This window comes from Amblyomma maculatum, chromosome 8 (assembly GCF_055883805.1).
Source record: "Amblyomma maculatum isolate TAMU_Amacu chromosome 8, ASM5588380v1, whole genome shotgun sequence".
NCBI lineage: Eukaryota > Metazoa > Arthropoda > Arachnida > Ixodida > Ixodidae > Amblyomma > Amblyomma maculatum.
In genome coordinates this window covers 21327168-21353102 of record NC_139351.1, presented here as the reverse complement: position 1 = coordinate 21353102, position 25935 = coordinate 21327168, and the positions used below count along the sequence as shown (strand labels likewise).

The following is a 25935-nucleotide window of genomic DNA, read 5'->3' as shown; positions in this document are numbered from 1 at the left end:
TAGGGCAACCTCGGTTAGATTCCAGCCGTGGCTGCAGAGTTTCAATGGATGCGTAACGTAAGGCGCCAAAGTTTTGTTTCATGTCAGTTCGCGTTAACAAACTGCAAGCCGTAAAACTTATACAAAGCCACGGCCTCCTTTGTAGCCGATTCGTAGGTATGCCGAGTTTCTGGGCTCTGGTATTGCTACCCTCAACTTACTAATCGTGCTGGGGATACTGATTTATGTAGAGCAAACAATTTTGACTCCATTAAAGTCAATTACTATGGTAGCAAGGCATTCCCATAACATCTGGGAACACTTCTGCTTTAGTTGTCTGCCCTGAGAAGCACATTGCAGACCATACGTAGCTGCATATGCTGTGGCTGAATCATTGCCAAGTTGGAGACGCTCATAAAATTCTGCTGACTGTGTGCCAGCCTATATAATGATGTCTTACGCAAGAAACCGTAGAAATCCTGGTAACTTTCCTTTATATTATAAATATTTGATCTTGCAGTTTAGAATGTGTGCTGTTGTTGAAAGCGGTTAAAGCTAACTTGGCTTCTGTGGTTCAGCATTTTATTGGACTTCAGTTTCCAAACACATTTTTATTTATGTTTTTCTCTCTTTCTCTCTTCCGAATAATTCAATGAAGCACTTTTTGGTTACATGAAATTCCATACCGTTACAATAGTCATCATTAAATATAATTGCTTTTTATTTCTTTTACATCAGCGTTCTTTCCTGTGTGTTCTTAGAGTGTAGCCACCAACAAACATTTAGATTGAGCGGCGTTGGCTACTCTAGCCTAAAATGCAGGAACGGTAAACACGAAGTGCTGAGGAGGATGAAAGTAAGGCGATAGAAACGAGGAGGGGAGGAGGAGGAAATAAAAGTACGAGAGTACTGTGGAAGGATAGAAGTACCGTGGAAGTAAGTGGTAGAAAGCGGAAGATCAGGGTATGCTGAGAGTATCTGAAGATGTGACAAAATGAACAAAGATAGGACGAGAGATGTGGAATTTGCAATGCTTCATTTGCGACGGCAGCTCCTGCAAAACGCTTCTGCCGAACAGAGGCTTGAATCCGCTCTTTAAGGCTCTGCGTCCCGTATGCATACACCTATCGTTCCAATACCACAGCATATGCGCTAACAAGAGAGACAATTTTTTTTTCCAAAAACACTTTCAGGCTTGCGTTCCGGTACTGTCTTCGCTACTCATCTATTGCTCTTAATACAGTGAAGAACATTATAGATAGGAATTTCAGTGGACAGATATCCGTTTCGCATTAAAGCTCGACCTCTATTACACGGAATAAAAGCGGTTTGAACTACGCTGGTAAATTTAAGATGAAAATCACATTACTGTGGACCATGTATCTCGAGGTCGAAAGATAACACTTCTTCTGAGGAGGTGCGGACGCTACATATAGCGTCCCGCAGTAATCCAGCAGAAAGGTCTCTGTCCTGAAAATTTTCATCTCGCAGCGCTTGCTTTATTCGCGACCAGAACGGCCAGCGGTCGCCTGCCCCTTAAGTCCGTCCTGCCCTGGCGGTGAGCGGTGGTAAAGGCGCATGGCGTGCTTGACGCTCTGCACCAGCGGGAAGTGCCTCTCGGAGCACACGCCCCGGATGTCGTCCTTCTCCACCTGAACCAGCATCACGCACAGGTCCGGGTACTTGCGCAGCGCCAGCCGCACCTACGTCATCATGCAGCAGACAAATGCCAAGATGGTCATGGGGCAAACCAAAAGTAGGGTATTATTTTGGCATAAACGCAACTGCACTGACAAAGAACATGTGAATTTGCCGGACGTCGGGCTCGAGAACAACGTCTATACGCATCTTGAGCCCATGGCCAAAGTTTACAAGGCGTTGAAAATTTGCTTTAGGTCTCAAGAATGCGGAACAGCAATTTGCGCATAAACTCACCCTAAACTACTCGCACAACTTTGTGTGATTGCTTCATATGCGAAATATCATGTGCAGCCGAACATTGCCAAGAAAGTATGAAAACGGGTACACAATCTTAAAGAATGTAAAGAATTAAAACAATTCAATAGCAGCTAGATGCCGCTCTTACGAAGCTCTTATTGCTCTATTAAATAAACAAATTAGACGACCTGTAAAATTTCTGCTGGCGTCTCTCATAGCCTGAGTCGCTTTGGGCCGTTAATCCCCAAGAACCAAACCAAAATTCTTGTTTCTCATTATGTATGCGTTGGGTCTCATCTCAGAGTAAACGTTTGAGGCGCATCATGACGAAACGAATGCATGGCTTAACGTGGGCCAGATATAGTAACTAAAATAGTAATAACATTACGGATACTGGGAATCAAAGTTACACCGAAAAACGCTTCAGGCATGTCGCCGCGTAGGTGTGTCGACGCGGGGCTGGTGGCACACTACTGAACTGATGAACAGGTTTATGAGGTCTGACACTGCTGCACATATCCATGATACGAAATGCTCCGACAGCTGGTAAGGATTTCTAGAATACCAATTGGACGTTTGCCTACACTGTAAAAACAAAAACACCTTTTTGGGCATTTGTTTGATTCAAAACACCCTTACACCCTGAGTCTAGGGTGTTCGTGCCATTGGAAATCACCTCTTGCATGCCAAAGGGGTGCTTTGGTTGGAGAATATGCCTTAGGGTGTTACGGGCAAGCAATATCACCTAACATGCTGGGGGCATAATGGCTGCGTAACTTCGTAGCCTTTTATACACAAGCGGCGCTGCTAATATAACCCAACACCTAAATAAAGCACCAAAAGTAACGCTAAAATTAAAATTACACACGAGTGCTTTCTAAAAATGAAACAGAAACTGATACAAAATTTCACCGCCAGGAGGCCGCCGGTAGCTACGAACGCTCTTTTCAAATTTCACAATATGGCCGTTAGCATTGTGGGGTGCGTTTCGACCACGTTTTGGCGAATGCTGAATGTGCTTCTTCGATTGTGTACCCTCGTGAAATGTGTTGCATTTCCCATGCATATGTGTTACAGAAGTGTGTACGCTTGTGAAGTGCCTTCTACATGTGGTGTTTAACGCAAACGGGCATTTATCGTGTCGGCAAGTGTCCGGGCTTCTTTTTGCTTTGCTCAGGCCGAAGGACTGCTGCACCACTTTATGTTTGAGATGTTCGAAAGAAGAAGGCATGGACGATTTTTTTTCTGCGTGAATAAGAGGTATATGCGCCGACTACATTGCACTCGCGCTGAAATCGCACTGGTTGGTTCGGTGCCTGTGATACGGATGCGGACAGCGTACTTTGCGGCTGACGCAATCGTCTGTAAAGGTAAGCCTATTCTCACGCATATTGCGCTTTGTGGGAACAGTGTCCTACCGGATTGCTGCATTCTGTGTCTTTTTGTGCCGGAACGCTCCAGAATGTGCTGAAATGAAAACGTGAGACACGCGCTTGTTTTCACCTGGCTGCCAAAATGACATCGCACATGTGGTAGATGTCGCGGCGAGTTACGCAGATTTCGCGCAAGGAAATCAGTCTCAACTTTCTTGAACAGAAATAATGTATGTGCTACGTTTCCTTGCATTTTGTACGCGCAGGAGGTTCACGAAACGATTTTCGTTTCTTGACAGTTTGATACTTGCGCTCAGTTCGCAACGACTCGGTTTTGTTCTAACGTTTCAGTTCGTGCGGCAAGGTCATGTTGGCGTACTACCTTAATTCTCTTAGCATTCTTGACTCCCCCCTCCTCCCTTATCTCTTACACTTCGCGCTCGCTCTCCTGAAACCTCTTTCATGCTTCGTCGTCTTCTTTCACTCGGAGCGCTGCGACCCCACCCCCCCTTTTTTTTTATTTACTCTCAGCATAGGCGCGCACCATCCTGCTGCTCGGGGAGCGTCCTCCCGCAGCCCTTCTGTTTAAACTTTTTGTTCGAGGAGGCTATGTTCGTTCTCGGCGGCCGTTCAGCGCGGCACGCCTCTGCGCTCGTGCTCTCGGCATCGATGTGCGCTGGTCGGCCGGCCTGGTTGCATAATAGTTTATTCCAAACTGCGTAAACTATATGCCGCTATCATCAGCCTATGTTAACTCCCCGCGTCTGGATTTGCCTTTTTAAATCACAACGGGAGCATTTTTCATTTTACGAGGACCATATTTTTAGGTTGCATGGAGTGTGAATTTGCATTTGTATTTTGCTGCTTTTATTATGGCGTTTACTTTCGCTCTCGAAGAATCATTTAGGTACGTATTTTATTTTCAGCAAGACTTCAATTAAGGCACTTGTACACGTGCTAAGTCAGCTGATGTGGTTCAAACCATCCAGTTTTCATTATTTTTGTGGTCACATTTCAACATAACTGTTTGACCGCATTACTTGATTTTTGTAGTGTATTTAGACTAGAATAAATGGATATTCGATACTGATGCCTCAGCATTCAAGTAGAGGTCGACAGCTTGAATTCCGTGGCCAAATATTGTACCGGATGTTGCTATTACAGAGTTTGATTCCGACCAGATGTTTACTTTTTTTTTGTCTTTTGCTTAAATGTACATATGAAGCGGTTATCATAGCCTTAGTCGCATATGTTTACCTTCTTTGCTCATCACAGTGCGCATATTGCAGGCAAATTTGTGACTTACTGTTATTAAAAAAGTTGTAATGTATGTGTTGAAAGCAGTTTACTGATTTAAAGGGCCCAGAAAACAATTTGACTTTCATTAGCTAACGATGCATGTCTGTAGATTGTCTCTAAGAATTGAAGCCTACTTTTTAAAGCTGAGCGGGGACCCTTAGTTTAGAGATATATTACATATTTTATTGCCATTCAGCAGTGTGCCAAGTTGAAGGAAGGAGGATCATAATTTTTGCTTTGTTATTTTTTATATTAGACTTTCCTTAATACTGCTTGCAGTTTGGCGATGAGTGGCAAAATACTGATGGTTTTTGCAGTTTTCTAACCTTAGTAAATATTGACACATGCCATTCATAGACGACGAAGATTTGAACCGGCGATTCGGAGAAGACGACGAAGCGAAACGGTGCTGCGCTTTTGTGCTGCCTTGACTGGCTGTTGGTGTTCTTCGGTGCCAGAGTGCCAGAGCGCCTTCTCTGTAACGTTACGTTACAAATCTGGTGGAGGAATAGCCAGGTATTGATCCAGTCCTGCATAATCAACCTGTCAGTACGGAGCTTACCGCCGTACATCAACGCCAGCCGCCTACGTGGAGAGCCCCCTAAATTTGGACCCCTTCCGGCCGCTACCAGGACGACGCACCCTCAGACGGCCGTAGAACCTGCTGCAATGACATCTGAGAGCAGGCTTCCCACCCACATTCTGTGTCATCAGCCGCGAACACCCCCCTCTTTTCATGGCGACGTGTTCGAGGACGCCGAGGACTGGCTTGAGAACTACGAGCGAGTTGCTCGTTACAACGGGTGGACTGATGAGCGTAAGCTCCACAACGTGTTCTTCGCTCTTGAAGAGTCTGCACGGACATGGTTTGAAAACCATGAGGCTTCCTTCCCATCCTGGGCAGCCTTCTGTCGTGATTTCAAAGCCACGTTTCCTAGCGCCGACCGCCGGGAGCGAGCGGAAGCTGCGCTACACTCGCGCATTCAGCGCCAGAACGAGAGCGTGCGTATGTTCTTTGAGGACATGACACGCCTTTTCAACCGTGCAGACCCACAAATGTCAGAAGATAAGAAGCTGCGTCACCTGATGCGGGGCGTTAAACAAGAACTTTTCGCGGGACTGGTGCGCAGTCCACCACGCACAGTGGCGGAGTTTCTCAGCGAGGCAGCGACCATGGAGACAACGCTGCAACACCGAGCCCGTCAGTACAACCGTGACATCATTAGGTCCGACGCACCCCCTGTACATGTCGGCAGTGACATGGACTCACTACGCAATCTCATCCGTTCTGTCGTGCGGGAGGAACTGCAAGCGCTCCGGATGCCTTGCAACACAGCATCTTTTCCTTCATTGGCTGAAGTCGTCCGGGACGAGGTGCGTATGGCAGCTCAGCAAGTTGCTGACGTTGTTCCCCAGCAGCGCGTTCCTCACCAGACGTTTGACGCGAGGCCCACCTACGCGTCCGTCCTGAGTAAGGCTCCCCCGCCAGACCATAGTATCAACGCCGCAGCTCCAGCAATGGAGCCGCAGGGTCCCCGCATGGAGCACCCCGCATGGAGCCGCATGCAGCCTCGCTACTCCCCTCCGGCAATCTACCAGCCACTCCGTAGAAGTCAAGTATGGCAGCCCCGGGATCGTCGGCCCCTGTGCTATCATTGCGGTGAAGCCAGTCACCTATACCGGGCATGCCCGTACCGCCGCGTCAACATGCGGGGTTTCGCCTCGGAGGGCCTCTACCCTCGGAATGCAGAACGGCCTACTGAGATTGCAAGCGACCTTGCAGCGCGACAGTACCCCGTCACATCCGGTTACCAAGAGCGTCGGTCTACGTCCCCGACGAGCAACCGTTCGACAAGTCCCCACTCTTCCCGACGCCGCTCTCCCAGCCCTGGCCGGGAAAACTAATACCAGCGGCCTTCGGAGGCAGGGTCGCTGATGTCGGGAAATGTGAATATCCTCCGTCATCGTCAGGCCGACCCGACGAGATTTCACTTGTGTCAGGTAGCGACAGCATCCGGCATACTACCTCCGATTTGTGTGTAACGATTGATGGAGTGGATATCACCGCGTTACTCGACACTGGTGCCGATTTTTCTGTAATGAGCCGTGGTCTCGCCCGAGAATTGAAGAAAGTTTTGACAAACTGGTCCGGCCCGAAAATTCGTACGGCGGGAAGTCACTTGATTGAACCTGCAGGCAAGTGCACAGCGCGGGTCGGCATCCGTGGTTTTGTGTATGTCGGAGAATTTATCGTGCTTCCTGAGTGTTCGAAAGACTTGATCCTTGGTCTAGACTTCCTGCAGACCAACGGCGCTGTCATTGACCTGAAAGAAGCGCGTGTTTCTTTTTCGACGAAACGAGCCGTGGCGCGCATTGAAAACGAAGATCCGGATCTGAACGTTTTGCGTATAGCCGACGATGACGTGAGGGTTCCGGCACGTTCTAGTGTGCTGGTTGTTGTAAAGCATGATTTGTTCCACGATTACGAGGGCATCGCCGATGGGCACCTTCCGCTACTCCTCGAGAAGGAATTAGCCGTTGCTCGAGGACTCGTACAACTCCAGAACAGTTGTGCTACTGTCCTCCTGACAAATTTTGCTAAGGAGATGCGGCATCTCGCCAAGGACACGGCTGTTGCCGTCCTTCACGATGTTACTGCCTTACCTCATTTATGCACCGCCGGAACGAACCCTAAAGAAGAGGCCGCACCCTGCCATGCTCTGCAAACCGTTAAAATTAGCCCCGACTTGAGGCCCGATCAAAGGAATCTTCTCTCGGCTCTTCTGAGCGATTTCGCAGACTGCTTCGCCACAGGCTCGAAGGTCGGTCGTACTCCTGTCGCCAAGCACCGCATCATCACCGATGAGACCACGTTACCGGTATGCCAGCGCCCGTACCGGGTTTCTCCTAAGGAACGTGACGCCATTAAAACGCAAGTGGATGAAATGCTTGCGGACGACGTGATCCAGCCTTCGACGAGCCCATGGGCGTCGCCAGTGGTCCTTGTCAAAAAGAAAGATGGCACCTTGAGATTCCGTGTCGATTACCGAAAGTTAAATAACGTGACCAAAAAGGACGTCTATCCGCTGCCCAGGATTGATGATGCCTTCGACCGACTACGCGATGCCAGGTACTTCTCCTCATTAGACCTCAAAAGCGGATACTGGCAAATCGAAGTGGATCAGAGAGACAGAGAGAAGACTGCATTTGTGACGCCCGACGGCCTATACGAGTTTAAGGTGCTTCCGTTTGGTCTTTGCTCTGCGCCGGCCACGTTCCAACGTATGATGGACACGGTTTTATCAGGTCTCAAGTGGCAGTCGTGCTTGGTGTACTTAGATGATGTTGTTATTTTCTCGCCTACTTTCGAGCAACACTTGGACAGGTTGCGCATCGTGCTTCAAGCACTCAAAGGCGCGCAACTAACGATCAAGCCTGAGAAATGCCACTTTCCTTTCAAAGAACTACGCTTCCTCGGCCATGTTGTCAGTGCACAGGGCGTTCTCCCTGATCCCGAGAAGACTACCGCAGTGTCAAATTTTCCACGTCCCACCGACAAAAAGGCACTTCGACGATTTGTTCTTTGTTCGTACTATCGAAGCTTCGTCAAAGATTTTTCAAAGATAGCTGAACCACTGACAGCACTAGCCAGAGATGACATACCCTTCCTGTGGGGAGACGATCAAGAGCAAGCCTTCCAGGAGCTTAGAAGCCGGCTACACAAACCCCCAATTCTCGCCCATTTCGATGAAGACGCCGCAACAGACGTACATACTGATGCCAGCAACGTTGGCCTCGGCGCGGTACTCATTCAGTGGCAAGGCGGAATAGAACGGGTTATCGCCTACGCGAGCCGAACACTCTCACGATCAGAGGCGAACTATTCAACAACGGAGAAGGAGTGCCTTGCGGTAATCTGGGCCATCAGCAAGTTTCGACCATATTTGTATGGACGACCCTTCCGTATTGTCAGCGACCATCATTCCTTGTGCTGGCTGGCAAGCCTTAAAGACCCGTCTGGACGCTTAGCTCGTTGGAGCCTCCGTCTTCAAGAGTATGACGTCACTGTTGTGTATAAGTCGGGACATAAACACCAAGATGCTGATTGCTTGTCACGCGCACCATTGGACTCCACTGCAGTGGAAAACGCCGACGATTTTCCCTTTATTGGGGCCATTACCCAATCCCATATGGCTGACCTTCAACGCAAGGACCCGGAAGTGGCGCCGCTCATCGATTATCTGGAAGGACGCGGTGGTAGAGTACCGCTTGTTTTTCGTCGTGGCTTGCAGTCATACGCTTTACGAAGTGGAGTTCTCTACAAGCGCAATTTTGAAAGATCCAAAGAGACATTTCTACTCGTAGTGCCTACGCACCTACGGCTTGACATCTTAAGCGCTTGTCACGACGAACCGTCCTCCGGCCACTTGGGAGTTAGTCGCACGCTTGCAAGAATTCGGGAGAAATACTATTGGCCGAAATTATTACCTTCAGTGCGATCTTACGTAAAAACCTGCCGTGATTGTCAACGCCGAAAGACTCCACCCGTGAAACCAGCTGGATTTCTTCAGCCGATCGCTCCACCGAAAACTCCTTTCCAACAAGTGGGGATGGATCTTCTTGGTCCTTTCCCGAAGTCAAGTAATGGAAAGCGTTGGATTGTTGTCGCGACAGACTACTTGACCCGATATGCTGAGACCGCGTCGCTCACAAATGGAACTGCCACCAAAGTCGCAGAGTTTTTTGTCCACGACATCGTGTTGCGTCATGGCGCTCCGGCTGTTATCATTACCGATCGCGGGGCAGCTTTTACGGCCCGCCTGACTAAGGCTGTACTGAACCTTACACACACTAGTCATAGACGGGCCACGGCATACCACCCGCAAACTAATGGCTTGGTGGAACGGCTAAACCGAACTCTGGCCGACATGCTGTCTATGTACGTGGATATAGAGCATAAGACTTGGGATCAAATCCTCCCATATGCCACGTTCGCATATAATACGGCACTTCAGGAGACGACGCGGCTCACACCCTTCGAGCTTGTCTTCGGCCGTCGAGTGACCACTCCACTGGATACAATGCTGCCCGTATACACCGACGACGAAGATGAGCTTGACCTGGACATCGCTAGTTTTACCCAGCGTGCGGAAGAAGCACGGCAGCTGGCAAGGCAGCGCATATACCTACAACAGCAACTAGACGCTGACCGTTACAACAAGGGACGGCGCTTCGCTGCCTACGAGCCTGGAGACTATGTCTGGATTTGGACGCCCGTTCGTCATCGTGGGCTGTCTGAAAAATTGCTGCGCCGGTACTTCGGCCCATATCGTGTCCTCCGCCGCCTCAGCGACGTTACTTACGAAGTTGAATCCGCGACCCAAGATCCCTCAAGCCGCAAACGACGCAAGTTCACTGATGTTGTACACGTCGTCCGGATGAAACCCTACCACGATCGCCCCGCTGACTATTCTTGAGACTGATGGTCAGCTCATCCCATCAAGCAGCATTTGCAGCATCGAGGCGATGCTGCCAAAAAGGGGGGCAATGACACATGCCATTCATAGACGACGAAGATTTGAACCGGCGATTCGGAGAAGACGACGAAGCGAAACGGTGCTGCGCTTTTGTGCTGCCTTGACTGGCTGTTGGTGTTCTTCGGTGCCAGAGTGCCAGAGCGCCTTCTTTGTAACGTTACGTTACAATATTTGTATTTGCTGGTTGCTAATGCCAGTTTTTTTTTTTTTCAGATATGTACAAAGGCATCAATTGCCTTAGCTTTTGTACAAAGATTTTTAATATTCAGTCACTTGAAACATTGAGTAAAATGAATTCTTTATGGCAACCATTCACACAAACTTGCAGTTCTTACATGACGTCAACATGCTGATTAAGAAGGACGGCAAAGAGGCAGTTGAAATTGGCCTTAACAAGACACTTGTCTTGGTTTTGAAGGACACCATTCGTGCAAGAAAAAAGGACATTGCCCAGGTGCTCGAAGTATGTTCTGAGGGAATGCGTGAAAGGAGAAAGAAGCGTAAGTATTAAGCTGTTTCCTTCTGTTTGCTATATGTGCTATCTAATTGGCAGTTTTTCGCTAAATGCCTACATTTTTGCCATTTTGCATTGCCTTATAGATATACTAAAAACATGGCTGAGCATCAGAAAGAATAATAAAACCATAACTAGGCTGTGCATTTTTTCATATGTAACAATTTTCGCATTAGCTAAATTTAAATTACCTGTTGTTCTTCTCCATTGTAATGGTGCAGCCTTTTCGAATCTGTTCAACTAGTAGCAGAGAATTAGGTGATACCTGATTCGAATCTTCGCAAGCTTTGCTAATTTTTGCTGTCAGATGTTTGGCTTTCAGTTTGCGTGCCTCTACATGTTTTCAATTTTGTTTATTTGCCTTCCTAAATTAGACAATAAATTATCGCCTCAAAACTCGGCTGTCTCTTTTTACCTGCAAGGAGGTACACCATTGTTGTGTTGCTTATTTCTATTGTAGATGTACAGACAGTATGCATTCTGCAACTCTTGGCAAACATTGGGAACCAGCCGGGAGCTCTGGATGTTGTTTGTATCATTTGTAAGTTTTCTCTTTTTCATTTGAATATTCAGGAAGCCTACTCGAAACCGACATTATTAGCGAATTTTCTTTGTTTCTAAAATGGTTTAACGTCTAACTTGTAATATGTATTAGTGATTCATAATTCAAATAGAAATACTACACAAGCTTTCATCACAACTGTGAATTCTTTGCTGTGAAAGGATTATTTGCACTGTAAGTACAATCAAAAGCACTTTTAAGAGACTCCTGCCATCACATGCTTACCACGCGTCGTATTGCATGCAAGTTTCACCTGATGAAGCACTGGTAATGTCAAGATTGGTGCAGTGTGCCATTTGACCAGGCACTCTGCTGCAGTGGACCAGCAGTGCTTTATCAGATGGCTCTTGCAGGCAGCTTGGTGGGGTTTAGCATTTGCTGGAAAGGGGTCTCTCAACCTGCTCATGCATGCTAGTGCCTAACATGTTCCTAATGTCTGGAATATATAATCTGAGACTGCTTCAAAAGAAATATTTGCCACACTGTCGTATCCTACAGGCTTCTGAAGGTGGGTAATGCAGTTTAATAGTTGCTTTAAAAAAATGCTGAAATTTGCTAGCAAAGTTTGAAATGATGGAATAATTTTAATTCTTATGAGATTAGGTTTACCACATTGGTTGGGAGAAAATACTGCTGTGTTTCAAGGTTCATGCTGTATAAATATAATGCCTTCAACTACAGATGCTAACATTTCATGCATTAGCCATGTGGCACTGTCATAGACATTCTCATTTATAGTAAACATTCTCAATAAATCCAAATTGTTATTTTTGCATTTCAAGTTAGTCAACATATTTTTAGTTTTCGACCCTTTAGTATTTCAAAGTGCTCAGACTGCCTGCCGCTGTAACGATTACAACTTCTTGAACACTTGAGCTTCCTGCCGCCTCTTGAGGCTCACCACTGATGTTCTGGATGTCTGTGCATACAATGTGCTATGCGTGGAAAATGTTTTAACATGCCATGCTTTAGTGTTGACATTTTTTAGAGCTTCTGCTGTTTGGTTGTTTGGTAATGCTCTGCTGTTGCACATGTAATTGTCGCTCAACTCAAAGCTCCAGTGTACACTTTTAATGAATAATATGTGATGAAGTTTCAGAGCTGCCACATAGAGCAGCGAGAACACTTTTTCCTTGTTACTAAACCTTAAATGTAAACACTTCAGGAAGCATTGCGATGACCTAGGGCTTGGCTGGTTCATACTTAGCACAAGAAGACGTGCAAAAGTTCAGAAATGCATTATGTGTTATGTATTACATGCACTTTGTTTTTTTTTTTGTAGTGCCTCATGACTAAGTATGCTCTTTCCATGTTTTTTTTTTGTTTGGTTCTGCGGTATCTACTTGGCCAGTGCAGGGTATGCTGTAGGCCTTGTGTGAAGCCTTCAATTGAGCCAGCTGTTAATATTTTAGTAGTAAACGCCTTGCTCCAGTGTTGTTTATTGTTTATTTACATTTTTAACTATCATAATAAGCATTCCAATTCATGTGAAATGAAAAGTTCGTGGGGCAGCATTGAAGTTCTCTAACCCAGGTGCTTTTGATGAGTGTAGCCATTTTTGTTTGATAAAAGCTTGCATAATCTAAAATTACCATGCAACAGCATGCTGCATGAATAAAAATGGGTTGACCTTATGTGCTCTCATTTATGACTTGATCAGACTGCTGGCTTTGTGCCTCCTGAACCAACCATAACAGTATACTCTGCACTGGTAATTGTGAGATAACCACCAGTGGTTTTCGATAGGGCCATTTTCCAGCACACTGCTGTACACTAAAGGGCATTGGCGTATCCTAAATATAGAGTAGAAAATAGGTGGAATTTGCTTTTTGCCAGGTGCAGTGCATATTTATACAGCTGCTCTGTTATGCACTTCTTTCACAATTTTATCAAGGAACAGGAAGAAAAGCCTGCCACGCTGTGCGTCGGATATACTGGGAGCAGCATCAAAGAAGCTGAAGAGCCTTTCCCCTTCATTCAGCAGCGGAAGCTTCTTCGAGTTATCGACTCTATTTAGGGTATTGTTCTAATAATGTGTCGATTTTGGCTGTTCAATCTGACATATGACAAGGGGTCCGACAATTTGTGCTGCTTTATAGAGCACCTCTTTTTGGGCGTCTGCGTGTCGAAGCCAAGATGCGCTGCACGAATTAATATTGTGTACTGCGATTATTGTTGCATACGACTAAACGTTTTGTTGTTGTTTTTTCAGAAATGTCACCATGCTGTTGTGTTCATTGTTCAGTTCTGTTTTTGAAAAAAATTGTATACTTTGTTGTCTGCATTTGTTGGAACTGTTTTGCTTCTTTCATTTTTTTAGGTATTTACGTACATACCATGTATGTTTTTGCCCGTCTGCTAGGCTCTCGGTGGAGAGTGGCAGTATTGTTAAATAAATGAGGTTCCATAGCGCGCATAAATGAAGAAACAGGACACAAGTGCCCCCCTGCCCCCCCCCCCCTCCACCAGCACCCGAGCACCCACCAGCCCGAACCCTGACCCTTCTATACCGAATAAAAGACTTCCAGTTTCCTTCTGTGTGACATTTTTTTTGTAACATGCTCTGTGAATTTGAAAAAACAATCATACTGGCATGGGCCATTCAAGATGTCAAAATAATGGCATGCAGCATCTCTTTACATGCTCATTTCGCATTACAGGTGGTTAAAAGGAATACCATTAAGCTTGATTGCAAATGTGCACATAGGAAAAGCATTAAGGAACGTGTAGTGGCAAAAGTAATTCCTAATTAGGGAATGCAATATATGGACGTTATCCGCACTGATTTTTATCAAGGGGTGTAAGGGTGCAATGCCACTGCTTCCACCCTACAATAGGGTGTAAAGGTGATGAAAACACCCCAGTGCATTGGCCCCATAGGAGGGTGTTATGACCAACCGAAGCACCATCTTTGAGGGTGCACTGGCACTCTGAAGCCACTTTTTTTCAAGGGTGCATGGGTGTTAGTTATAGACATGCGAAAACACCTAATAAGGTGTTTTTGTTTTTACAGTGTAGAATAGGCGCAAAACAAGGAAAGTGAGAACGATATAGAATTCTATTATGCTGCTAAATAAAGCATGTCTTGGTTGCCCATACCACTGAAAGCAGGATGTCATTCTTCACCAAGGATAACGGCTCCCTTTACTTCTTGGGAAGTGAATCATTGTTTTAAAGGGGACTTGCCATAGTCATCCAATATATTACACTTTTGTAGTCTGGCAGATAATAATGAACCTTTTTATTCTATTTCTGATATTTTAGCGCCCTATACGTAATACTTATTTCGAAATAAGTGGCTGAAGCGTATACTGCGAAGGTCCTCCCACCGATAGCGGTCGCCATGTTGTAATGCTTGGTGACGTCAAAGAGCGACACCGGCCAACGCATCGTCTGCTGCTATGCCGGCGCCGATACTGTGCTATGTTCGTGCTTGCTAACATGAATAAATGCAATCAGCATATTTTTGAAAACGGAAGACAGACTGTAGCGCAGCGTTATTTTGTTCTTGCCAAGCCATCCACCTTCGGCGCGGCTGCCGCCATCGTCCGATGGCAGCACTGACCTCACCGCTGTAAACAACGCCGCGAGGGCCATGCCTTCCGCGCCAGCCGTCCGACGGATCCCTTGCGCAGTGTAAGAAAACAATCTTAAATTTTTTTTTGTACCAATAATAGGGTCTAGAAAAACGAATTTCGAAAAATATGTTTCTTGTGAAGTGCCGAACCACACAGTAGAAGTTTTTGATCACAGCCGGTGCGTTGCCAGTGTTCTTATACGCTAGCTCTGCTGAAAGCGTCGCGGAAAATAATCATTTCAATTACTACTAAACAGTGGTGATTAGAGTAAAGAACTTTCATGACCGATTAGTCCATTTACTAAAACTTCTCGCTGATCTATAACGGAGTGCCGTCTGCTGTGGCTTCGCTGCGAAGTAATTAAGGCCTAGAGTTGAATAGGGAGAAGCAGACAGCCAGGGCGCTGTCGTCCTTCGCGATCGCGGGAGTCGTTGCTGTAAGCTTGCGACATACGGTTCTGTGAGCCTAATGAGCTTGTGGTGGTGGTAAAATATTCACTGTGAGAACCAGGGTACATTACAAGGATTGAGATGGTTCCTGATCTCGGCTGGTGTCTGTCAGGCTGTGCCTGGCAGCGATCGCTTCAGCCCAGACAACCAGCATCTTTTGCGCTGCTGAGTCCGATCTGCAGACCGCGATCTCCCATCCCCCTTGGTCCGGAGGCCCGAATGGGCGGTGGCTTGAAATTTTCGCATAAAAACATGTGATTGAAGGTGGCTCTAGGTGCGCCACATAGAGAGCATGTGGGGTCATACCGGCCCAGGTATGAAAAGGACAATCAAGCTGGAGAGGGAAGGATTTTGGCTTGTAGCTGTCGCCAGATTATTCGATGGAGTTTTAAGAGTGAGGTGTGAGGTGAGGGATACAAGAGTCGTTGTCCTCGGTAGTGAACTGTTATGTCATGATAGGTTAGCAGTCTGTCCCGCGTGCTTCCCAGTCTTCGGTATGCTCCGCTCGGTTGACGTGCATTCGAGCAGTTGATTGGGCTGCCACGTTACCGGGATTACCTGCATGACCTGCACCCAGACGATGTGAATGGGTAGGGGAGCTGTGGAGCCAGAGGTTAAGGTTTGATGGGCGACTAGGTGTGTTTTCCCTCTTGCAAAATTTTGAATGACTGCTTTAGAATCGCTGAAAATGAGTGTGGCAGTGTAAGAAGAGATGGCTAGCGCTATGGCTGCCTCTTTGGTGTCTGTCGACGTTTTTGATTTGATAAACGCCGAAACTGTGTGATTGAAGTTATAATTCACAATGATAACATATGCCGTGGGGTAATTGTATTCTGCCGCGTCTACGTGGCCGCTTCGGTGTCAGTCGCGTGTGTTTTGTGTAACGCCTTGGCTCGAGCTTCTCGTCGTGCCTTGTGATGAGCAGGGTGCATATTTTTAGGAAGGGGTTGTACGGTAAGGTTGTCCCGGATGTGTTGAGGGACAAGGTGGCTGTTTGCAGTGGATGAACCAATTGGTTGGAGTTTTAGTGCGGCGAGGATAAACCTGCCCGTCTCAATGGTGGAACGTCTGTTGATCTGGGCAGTATAATGAGCTTCCACTAGTTCTTGGATTGGGTTGTTTTATTTATTTGTTTAAAAATACTGCAGAGTCGCTTGACTCCAAGCAAGAGTGGACACAAATAAAAACTACATTACAAGAATACATCAACAAAGGTAATCACAATCAATTACAGAAAGTCAATGCATAATACATATCATACAACAATAGCAAAAACAAAAGCAATGCAGGAATACAAGTGCATCTTCTACCCAGCATTTTCAAATTTGCGACGAACGTTTCGGCATTGGGACTGTCTACAATATACCTAGGTAATTTATTCCAAGCGTCTATAGTTCTGGGAAAAAATGAATATTTGAAGGCATATCTCAGGGGGGTATATTCCTCAATCATTTTTCCGTTATAAAACGCGAGCTTGTGCGCAGACTGTGAAGGATAATAAAATTGTGATTGTTGATTTGTATTATGCTGTTATATTGTGAAAGAAGGCAAGAAAAGAAAAAAAGGTCGTTACGGCAAGGCAAGGTATGCCGTGTCAGCGTTTAATCCGATGGAGAGAACCCAAGCGCGTGCAGGAGCCGGCGCCGCGGGACGATGATGATGGTATGCACAAGAGGAAGAAGAAGATCATGGTATGTACAAATGAAAGAAGATCCGTGGAGGGCTCACACAATCTGACCGGGGGTCGGAAGCGGCCAGCTTGGCCGCTCCTAAGCAACCGATGCACCACGACGCGCAAACGGCTTCAAGCAAGATGCATGAACAATTTCAGTTCCACGGTGGCGTCGGTCGGCTGGGGGATCAACAGTTGTGACTTGGTAGTTTACTGGGGAAGTTTGGTTGATGACCTTGTAGGGACTATGATTGCGGCGCTGAAATTTATCACTAAGGTTAGGGGTGCGCAGTGGTGTATAGAGCAGTACTTCGTCACCAGGACGAAAAGAGACCACACGATGCGTCGAATCGTAGCGATTCTTGCGGTCTTGCTGGCACGCTTCAGTGTTGAGGCGGGCACGATGGCGGCATCTGGCCACACGGGATAAGAACTGGGCTGGTAATGATGAGGAGTAGTGGGGCGTAGAGAAGAAGGAAGTGTCGAGGATTGTAGTGGAAGGACGGCCGAAAACGAGGAAAAATGAAGAGTAACCGGTGTTCCGCTTTGCTGCAGTATTATTTATTTCCAATACCTCAAAGACCCCAGGAGTACGGGGGTTTACATGAGCGGCAGGCTTGACAATATTGTGAGATAAACAAAAAACGTTTTTAATGGCGGTTCTGAAATGGTTGGGTTAGAGTGAGCGACGATGTCAGCGAGAAGATCGTTCCAGTCGATGGCTGTCCTTACAAAACATGAGTTGAGGTGCGTTGTCGTTCGGGCATGTGGCGGATAAACAGCCAAGGTGTGGCTGATGCGACTGGATGTTCGATGAATCGGCATGATTACTGCTTAGATGATAAGGCATGATAAAATTTACGAAATAAACAGTCTAGATATTTTACGGCGTGCTTGCAAGCTTGGGAGACCAGCATTAGCTTTTAGATTAATGGCCCTAGTATTACGAGAATAGTCAGAGAAGATAAATCTAGCTGCACGGTTTTGTGTTAATTCCATGGTAGATATCAAGTTTTGAAGATGCGGGTCCCACAATGCGCATGCGTACTCCAATTTGGGCCTTACAAGAGTTACATAAGCTAGATAAGAGTTACATAAGTTACATAAGAAGAAGGTGCCTGAGCTAGGTTACGCCGTAGAAAGCCAAGTGTGCGGTTAGCATCGTTAGTAACGGATGTAACGTGAGAATGCCATGTAAGATCACTGGAAATTGTGACACCTAAATATTTCAAAAAATATACCGAGGAGGTAGTAGTTCCGTTTAGTAAGTAGTTGTACGAAGAATAGTGTTGGCGTCTGTGGAAGGTAATTAGGGCCGTTTTGTTAAAATTTAGGGGCATTAACTAGTTTCGACACAGTTAAACTCAAAGGTGCAAAGGCGTGGGGGAATGTTGGGCTTCCCTATACAGCAGGTGTTCCTGCTGTTTCTTCTGCTGCCTTCGCTCGTACCGAGTGGTGTTGGGGACCACCGCTGCGTCCGTGGCTCAGTGACACATTGCGGTGCGGTGATGACGACTTCTCTTCTCGGACTGTACACGTTTATTTACACTTTTTACAATTAGCGTATTTACACAAATGTCGTCGGATGCGACATCAAACGTAGAGGGCTAACTGCGACTGGTGAACGATCTGAGGTCAGAGGCTAGCAGAATCAGGCCTTGGCCGCCTGCTACACTTTAGGCCGGAGTCCCTTGAGACCTCCGCCAGCCTAGCCTCCCTCTCGAACAACCCGTCTGCCCTCGACTCTCGTCCGAGCCCAACTCTGTTCCGAGCCCAACTGTCTCCACGCTCCTTCCTTAGCGCTCAAAATTCCAGTTTTGTCCGTTGACCAATCAACGTACGCCACTCTGTGGCCAATAACATTTAGTGTTTCAAAATGGGTTGGCCAATCATTGTGCCACATATACCCCTCTCCTACGCATGTCCAATAAAACACACACAAAGCACGCACTAAGCGGCGAGTGGTTGCGCACACAAACACATACATCTGCGACTTTTCCCTCTCCAAAATCCTGCCACGCAAGCGGCGCCAAGCAGTCGCAAAGACAAACGGCGTCAACGGTTACACTTCCGAAAATACATAAAAACACACACGCGCAAACCTTAGGCCCAAACATTCCGATCCCTGCTCTTGGTCGGTTGCGCGCGGGCGGCGGATTCAAAGGGACACACAGGCGTCTTCTCGGGAAGACATGTCAACAGCGTGTTCTCCCAAGGCCCGTGTTACGCCGCGTTTCGGGATTTATGGCCTCCGCGCCCTCTCCACTCGAACCGGGAGACACCGCAGTTAGCGCCGAACCTACAACCACTGCGCTTATGCTGTGCGCTCTAACCTACAACCACTGCGCTTATGCTGTGCGCTCTAACTGCACTGTTCTGCCTCCCTCGCGGCACGGGACGGAGAGAGCCGGCGGCGTCGCCCGCTGCCATGTGTTCTGGGCTCACTTCCGAGAAGCGGTCGTCCGCGCGACCGTCATAAATCTGCCCGCGTCAAACTGCCCCTTGACCTTGGCCGCCCCTTCGGAATCTCGCTTCCGTGCGAAGCCCGCAAACTTAACTGACACCATTCCTCGACTTTTGCCAGATCGGCCTGAACAGCCAAATTATCAGTAGGATTATGTATGGGACGGTAAATAACACAGTCATCGGCAAAAAGGCGGATATTAGACGAGATGGAGCTGGGTAGGTCATTAATATAAATAAGGAAAAGAAGAGGACCAAGTACGGTACCTTGGGGTACACTGGAGAGAACAGGGGTGAGGCTGGAAGCGTAATCGTTAGCGAGAACAAACTGGGAGCGGTTAGTAAGGAAATCTTCGATCCATTTAAATACAGGTGCATTTAAGTTAATTCTTGAAAGTATTAGTAATAGTCGCTTGTGGGGAATCTTATCAAACGCTTTTTCAAAATCTAAGAAGAGTGGATCAGTAGGAATATTAAGGTCTAAGTTCGAACTAATGTCGTTTAAAAACAATGCAAGTTGCGTGGCACAAGAAAGGCCTTTCTGAAAACCGTGCTGATTGGGATGGAAAAATTTGATGGATGTTAGGAAGTTGATGACATGAGAGTAAATAGCGTGATCCATGATTTTAGAACATACGCTTGTGAGAGAAATGGGGCGAAAAGTGTTACCTGAGCCCTTCTTAGGAACTGGAACGATCTTGCGTACTTCCCAGTCTTAAGGGACTGCGCCAGATGATATAGACTACTGAAAAATGTGTGTTAGGTTTATGCTAGTTATATGCTTAATGTTCTTCAAAACCTTTGTGTTGATGCCGTCAACTCCTGCCGATGATGTGAGCTTCAAAGAGTCGATAAATTTTGCTATGCTATGATGTGTAAATGTGATGTCCGTCTATTCAGATGAGTTAAAATGGGAAAGGAAGGGAGGTTTGCGTTAGTCTCTCGAGAGAAAACCCCACTGAATGCACGATTGAGGGCTTCAGCAATGTCGCCATCAGATAAAGGAATGCCTGACTCGTTAGTTAAGAACACGCGTGTATTTGAACGTTTTGGATTATTAATCCTCCAGAACTGTTTAGGGTTGTTGCGGATTACTAAAGGTAGTGTCGATGAAAAGAATAATCGTTTAGACTTTACTAGGAGCGAGCGAAAAAGTTTTATGGTAGAATGATACTTCTGCCATGCACGTGGGGTGTTAGTAGATTTTGCCGCTCTGAAGGGTCATTTTGTTTTGTTTTTTAATCGTTTAAGCGATGATGTAAACCATGGTGATAAAGGACGGTCGCGAATAATCTTCACAGGTGAGTACTTTTTGATTAGGTACGGCATTTTAGTTTTAAACGTTGACCAGTTTACTTCAACTGAACGTTCTTTAAACTCAGGTGGGAATATGTCGCAGAATTCTTCGTGCTCAGTGTTGATAGATAAGTAATCACTTTTATCGTATAATAATATTTTTTTAGTTCTAGCGTTCGGACGTTTGCGCATGCGGTTAAATGTTCCGTGGATTACTAAGTGGTCGCTGACGGCGTCAAGATAGCTGATGGGAGAGAGATTATCGGGATGCGATGTTAATATGACATCAATTAGATGTTAGAAACGCGCGCGGTGCTTCTAGTTGGTGAATTGACCATTTGTGATAATCCAAATGTTAAACACGTGTGAACGAAATGACTTTCAATGGTTTGCTTCGAGGCTGTAGGTGCGAGATCGGACCAGATAATTGACGGAAAAGTGAAGTCACCAAACATGAGGATGGGTGCGTTTGGAAATTGGGACGTTACAGCGTGAAGGGCGTCGTGAAACTCGGAAACAAAAGTATTAGTTGTGTCTGGGGGGGCGGTAGTAAACACCGATGATTAAATGTGGATGCGCGACATTGCATTTAATGAAAAGAAATTTCAGCGGAGAATTTATTCGGACACGAGTGCACAGCAGTGTGGGATGAGCACCTATAAGGACGCCGCCGCCTCTCCGGTCGAACCGGTCGCATCTAAAATGTCGAAATTTGGAAAGCAGGATTCCACTTCGGAGCCGTTAATAGATGCGTTAACCAGTTTCAACCAATAGTATTCCAATTTTGATGATCCGGTGTGATGTACATGGATATCATATCCGATAGGGTGCGATGAAATCGCTCACTCAGACCGTTAGTCTGGGGATGGTAGCTTGAGGTTGTCTTATGGAGGGTGGATGACGCATGAAGAACTTCGGATACGACTGTCAATAAGAAGGCCGTCCCGCGGTCACTTAGGAGCACGCAAGGAGCGCCATGACGCAATACAATTGATCGCAAAAAGAAATTAGCTGCCTCTTCAGCGGAACCAGTCGGTACAGGGGCTGTCTCAGCATAGCGAGCAAGCGCCATGACGCAATACAATTAATCGCAAAAAGAAATTAGCTGCCTCTTCAGCGGAACCAGTCGGTACAGGGGCTGTCTCAGCATAGTGTGCAAGGTGGTCGACAGCTGTTATAATCCAATGGTTACCCCCATGGGAGAGAGGTAGAGGACCATATAAGTCGATGCATGCCGACTACGTCGAATGGCGTAGCGGTACAGGGAAGGGGCTTTAGGAGGCCAGCGAGGAAAGAAGCCGGCCGCTTGCGACGTTGGCACAGATGGCAGGAAGCAACGTATTTAGCTACGGTGGTTGACAGGCCAGGCCAAAAGAAACGTTTTTTCACGCGGTCATATGTTTTGCCAAAACCAAGGTGACCTGCAGTAGCGTCATCGTGGAAAGCCGCTAGTATACGTGGACGAAGCACACGCGGTACGACTGGGAGCCAGCGAGTTCCATCAGGATAATACACGTAGCGGCGTAGTATGCCATCTTCAAGCTTGACATTGCGAAGCTGTCGGCGAAGCCTAGCGTTGGATGGCCTCGAAGCACCGATAAGGCGGTCGATGAGGGCCGGCAGTAGGCATCAGCTAATTGCTGCGAGCGGAGAGCGTGTTTGTTCTCATAGCCGTCAAAAGAAACTGTTATGGTATGCGTCGGTGGAGGCGATGGTTGGCTGCGGTCAGAGGTGGAAATGCATTGTGAAGAAAAACAGCAGGCTGATTCCGAAACTGGGCAGCGAGAAAGAGCGTTGGTTTTGGCGACCCGATTTATAAACGACGTCGAAATGGTATTCTTGCAGGCGTAGAATCCAACGGCCAAGTCTGCCTGTCAAATTTTTCAGTGCGTGGTGATCGGTCACAACTGTGGAATGCCGACCATATAGATAAGGGCTAAACTTTTGAACAGCCCAGACGACGGCGAGACATTCCTGCGTGGTGATCGGTCACAACTGTGGAATGCCGACCATATAGATAAGGGCTAAACTTTTGAACAGCCCAGACGACGGCGAGACATTCCTGCTCGGTAATGGTGTAGGTTTTCTCAGCTGGAGTCATGGTCCGACTGGCGAAGGAAATAACTTTCTTACGCGAAGTTGCATCACGCTGCAGGACAGCGCCAAGACCCTGACAACTGGCATCAGTGTTCAGGATGGTAGGAGCGCTGTCGCTGAAGTGGCCAAGAATGGGAGCTGATGTGAGGGCGGGCTTTAGGTCGTTAAAAGCAGTGTTGCACTGTTCAGTCCATACAAAAAGGCTGCGCGCTTTAAGTAGTTCAAGAAGTAGCGCAGCAATAGTTGCAAAATGCCTTATACATCGCCGGAAATAGGACGCCAGGCCGAGGAAACTGTGCGAATCTGTAGCCCGTTGCGGACGGCGAAAGTTCAAGACCGCGATTATTTTTTCAGGGTCTGGACGAATGCCGTTATGGCTGACCAGATGTCCCAATATTTTAATTTCCTTCTCTGCAAAGTGGCACTTCTTGGTGTTGAGCTGAAGGCCCGCTGAAGCAAGACACGTGAGGACTTCATTCAGGCGCGTGAGATGGTCGGTAAAAGTTGACGAAAAGATAACAATGTCTTCCAAGTAACATAAACAGGTTTTCCATTTTAGGCCACGAAGTACAATATCGATCATTCTTTCAAATGTTGCCGTTGAATTACAAAGGCCGAAGGGCATATCATTAAACTCTAAAGTCCATCACAATACATTAAATACAAGTATTTTAACCTGCATTCAGAACGCCTCGCTCGAAGTGTATCGAGAACCAGATAACCAAGTATTTCTGTCACACTATCAGTGCGTTTATATTTGTTGCAAATAAATCTGTCCGCTGTTCTTTGAACTCTTTCTATTTTGTGAATGTTTTTCGCCGTATAAAGGTCCCATAGACACGAAGCATGCTCCAGACATAGGCGGACTAACGCTATATATGCTGCTAGCTTCACATGTACGGGTGCTTTTGAAAGCTTGCGTTGAGTAAACCAGAGATTTAAAGGCTTTGTTGCAAACTGTATTAATATGAAGATCCCAACTCAGATTGTGTGTAATAGTAACTCCGAGGTATTTAACAGCAGGCGATTCCTTAAGTGCGATGCCATCCACATAATAAGTTTGTTTTAAAACGGTTTTTTTCCTAGATATACGAAGGACTAAGCACTTGTCAGCATTTAAAAACATGTTTCAATTTGTGCACAAGCCTGAAACATCAGCGAGGGCGTTGTTAGGTTTAATTTGGTCAGCTACACATTTGACTGAGCTATAAAGAACGCAGTCGTCTGCGAAAAGCTTTATCTTAACATCACCGTGTATACGACAGCGGGAAAATGTTCGGTGCTTTGCAGGCGTTTTCTAGCCAGAGAGTACACGATGTTGTCATTAAGATACTGACACGTGCTCACTGCTGAATACATGGACAAAAAAAATTAGGCAGATTTCACTCACGTGTAAGACTGATGACACAGCGATCTTGTTTGCGTTCGTCCGACTAAGTTATCCATGATTATACTTCGATACACGAGATGTAGCCAGAACCAGGCCACACTAATTTGTCATTTCGATACTGACACGCGCTCACTGCTGAAGTCGTGGACAAAAAAAAAATAGGGCAGATTTCACTCACTTGTAACACTGATGACACAGTGATCTTGTTTGTGTTTGTCGGACTAAGTTATCCATGGCTATACTTCGACACACGTGATTTCAACCTGTTGTCGATAGCCCCCCTCCTCCTGCCACTCCTGCCAAAATCAATGAACACTCAGTCATCAGTAAGTAAAAGTGTTCATTTTAGTACCATCATTCATTTGTGTTGAAATTGGCCATGAATATTTACAACCGCTTAACTCTGTCATTGTTAGCGAGAAGCGCGGAAGCTCTAGTTAAGCAAAGTTACCCACTGTGTTTCCTAGTTCTATGCCGAGCCGTTCTTTCACTAGGCCCGGCCTCTATGGCCACAGGGAGCGACTACTTAAGTAGCTGCGGCGCTTATATAGTGCATGGGCGGAGGGCCGATGACTGCGAAAGAGCAACTGCGGCGGTGCATCACGGGGTTAGACACGTGCTTAGTGACGTGATCAAGGGAGTGGTGGAGCCCGGCGCGGCTGTGGAGAGGCTCATGGTTAAACATCAGGTCTTCCTTCTGGATTAGAGTTTAAAATACATATTTCTTGACGTTCAAAGTTGCAGTTCGAAGAATAACTGCTTCGCTCATTAAAAAATCACTAGGCTGCACTTAAGTCTGCTGAAGAGTGGAAATGGCGAAAGCTAATTTGCAGGACTTTTTCCTAACTGCATCGTTATTGTAATTTTCATCATCACTATCGCTACAATCATGGTTGTAACTAAATGCATTCTTATTTTTATCACTACTACCATCAGTATCTTTATAACTATGCAGCATCATTATAATTAACCGCATCGTCATTGAGAGCACTATCATCTCCATGTAAGACAAGGAGAATTGCGATCGGTTTCTCTCGGCTGATGATAGGAAAGATAGTGTCTCGATTCCTGGTGGAGACATTTTTAAATACTGTCGTCTTCAAATAACCTTAACTGTGCCACTGCTACGTTACGGAGATTCTAGGCCCGAGAGCATAGTGCAGGTCTAACCGAGTGCAAACCACATCACCAAAAATAAGACAGGTATTCACATGCCGTAATTTCCTGAAAAAATGAACGGTGGTTTAACAACGACACTAACAATGAAGAAACATAACTGTTTGTGTCTTTGTTGCACCACTGTTCATTTTATCATAAACTAACCCTCCTCTCAGGCCGTTATTCTTGATTTCCTGCAATCCGCGTTTTTTATTCTGACCCACTGGCCAATTTTCTGTATTTGGACTGAATTATTCTAGAGGGAAGGTTTTTTCTATAGCATAGAACCTGCCACAATCTTGGAAACTAACATTAAACTAATCTGAAGAAAAGCTGCTCTGCCGAGAGCCATACTGTCCGATCAGCAAGATCTGATCCCGAAGGCCCGCAGGATGGCAGAAGTTATCGAAATCCTCGACTGTGAGTGCCGTCCACCCCTTCCAGACCACCAGTAACTTTTACTTATATAAAATGCTTTCACTAGCATGATCTAACTAGGCCGTGTTGAGGCGGAGACCAATAAGTAAAAATTTTACATATGATCGGCTTTACTCCACTATTAGTATTCCCCGAGGTGGTGCATATTTGTAAATGGGGAGTCCTTACTCATTAACATACACTGAGACGTAG

At 46.4% G+C, this 25935-nt stretch overlaps 1 protein-coding gene and 1 long non-coding RNA gene across 2 annotated transcripts in view; one reads left to right on the top strand and one right to left on the bottom strand.

Moving 5' to 3' along the window:
• Positions 1-1472: 1472 nt before the first annotated feature.
• Positions 1473-25935, bottom strand: part of LOC146180686 (chitinase-3-like protein 1) — a 51970-nt gene continuing 27507 nt past the window's right edge. The window contains exon 9 of the mRNA XM_084577820.1: positions 1473-1682. Within this exon, the coding sequence (XP_084433946.1) occupies positions 1479-1682 (204 nt within the window). The 3' untranslated portion in view covers positions 1473-1478. The remainder of the gene's footprint in view (positions 1683-25935) is intronic.
• LOC146180687 (uncharacterized) lies at positions 3242-13640 on the top strand. The gene is made up of 4 exons (XR_014700391.1): positions 3242-3287; positions 10455-10626; positions 11101-11181; positions 13097-13640. It is a non-coding gene; the product is annotated as an uncharacterized LOC146180687 (long non-coding RNA).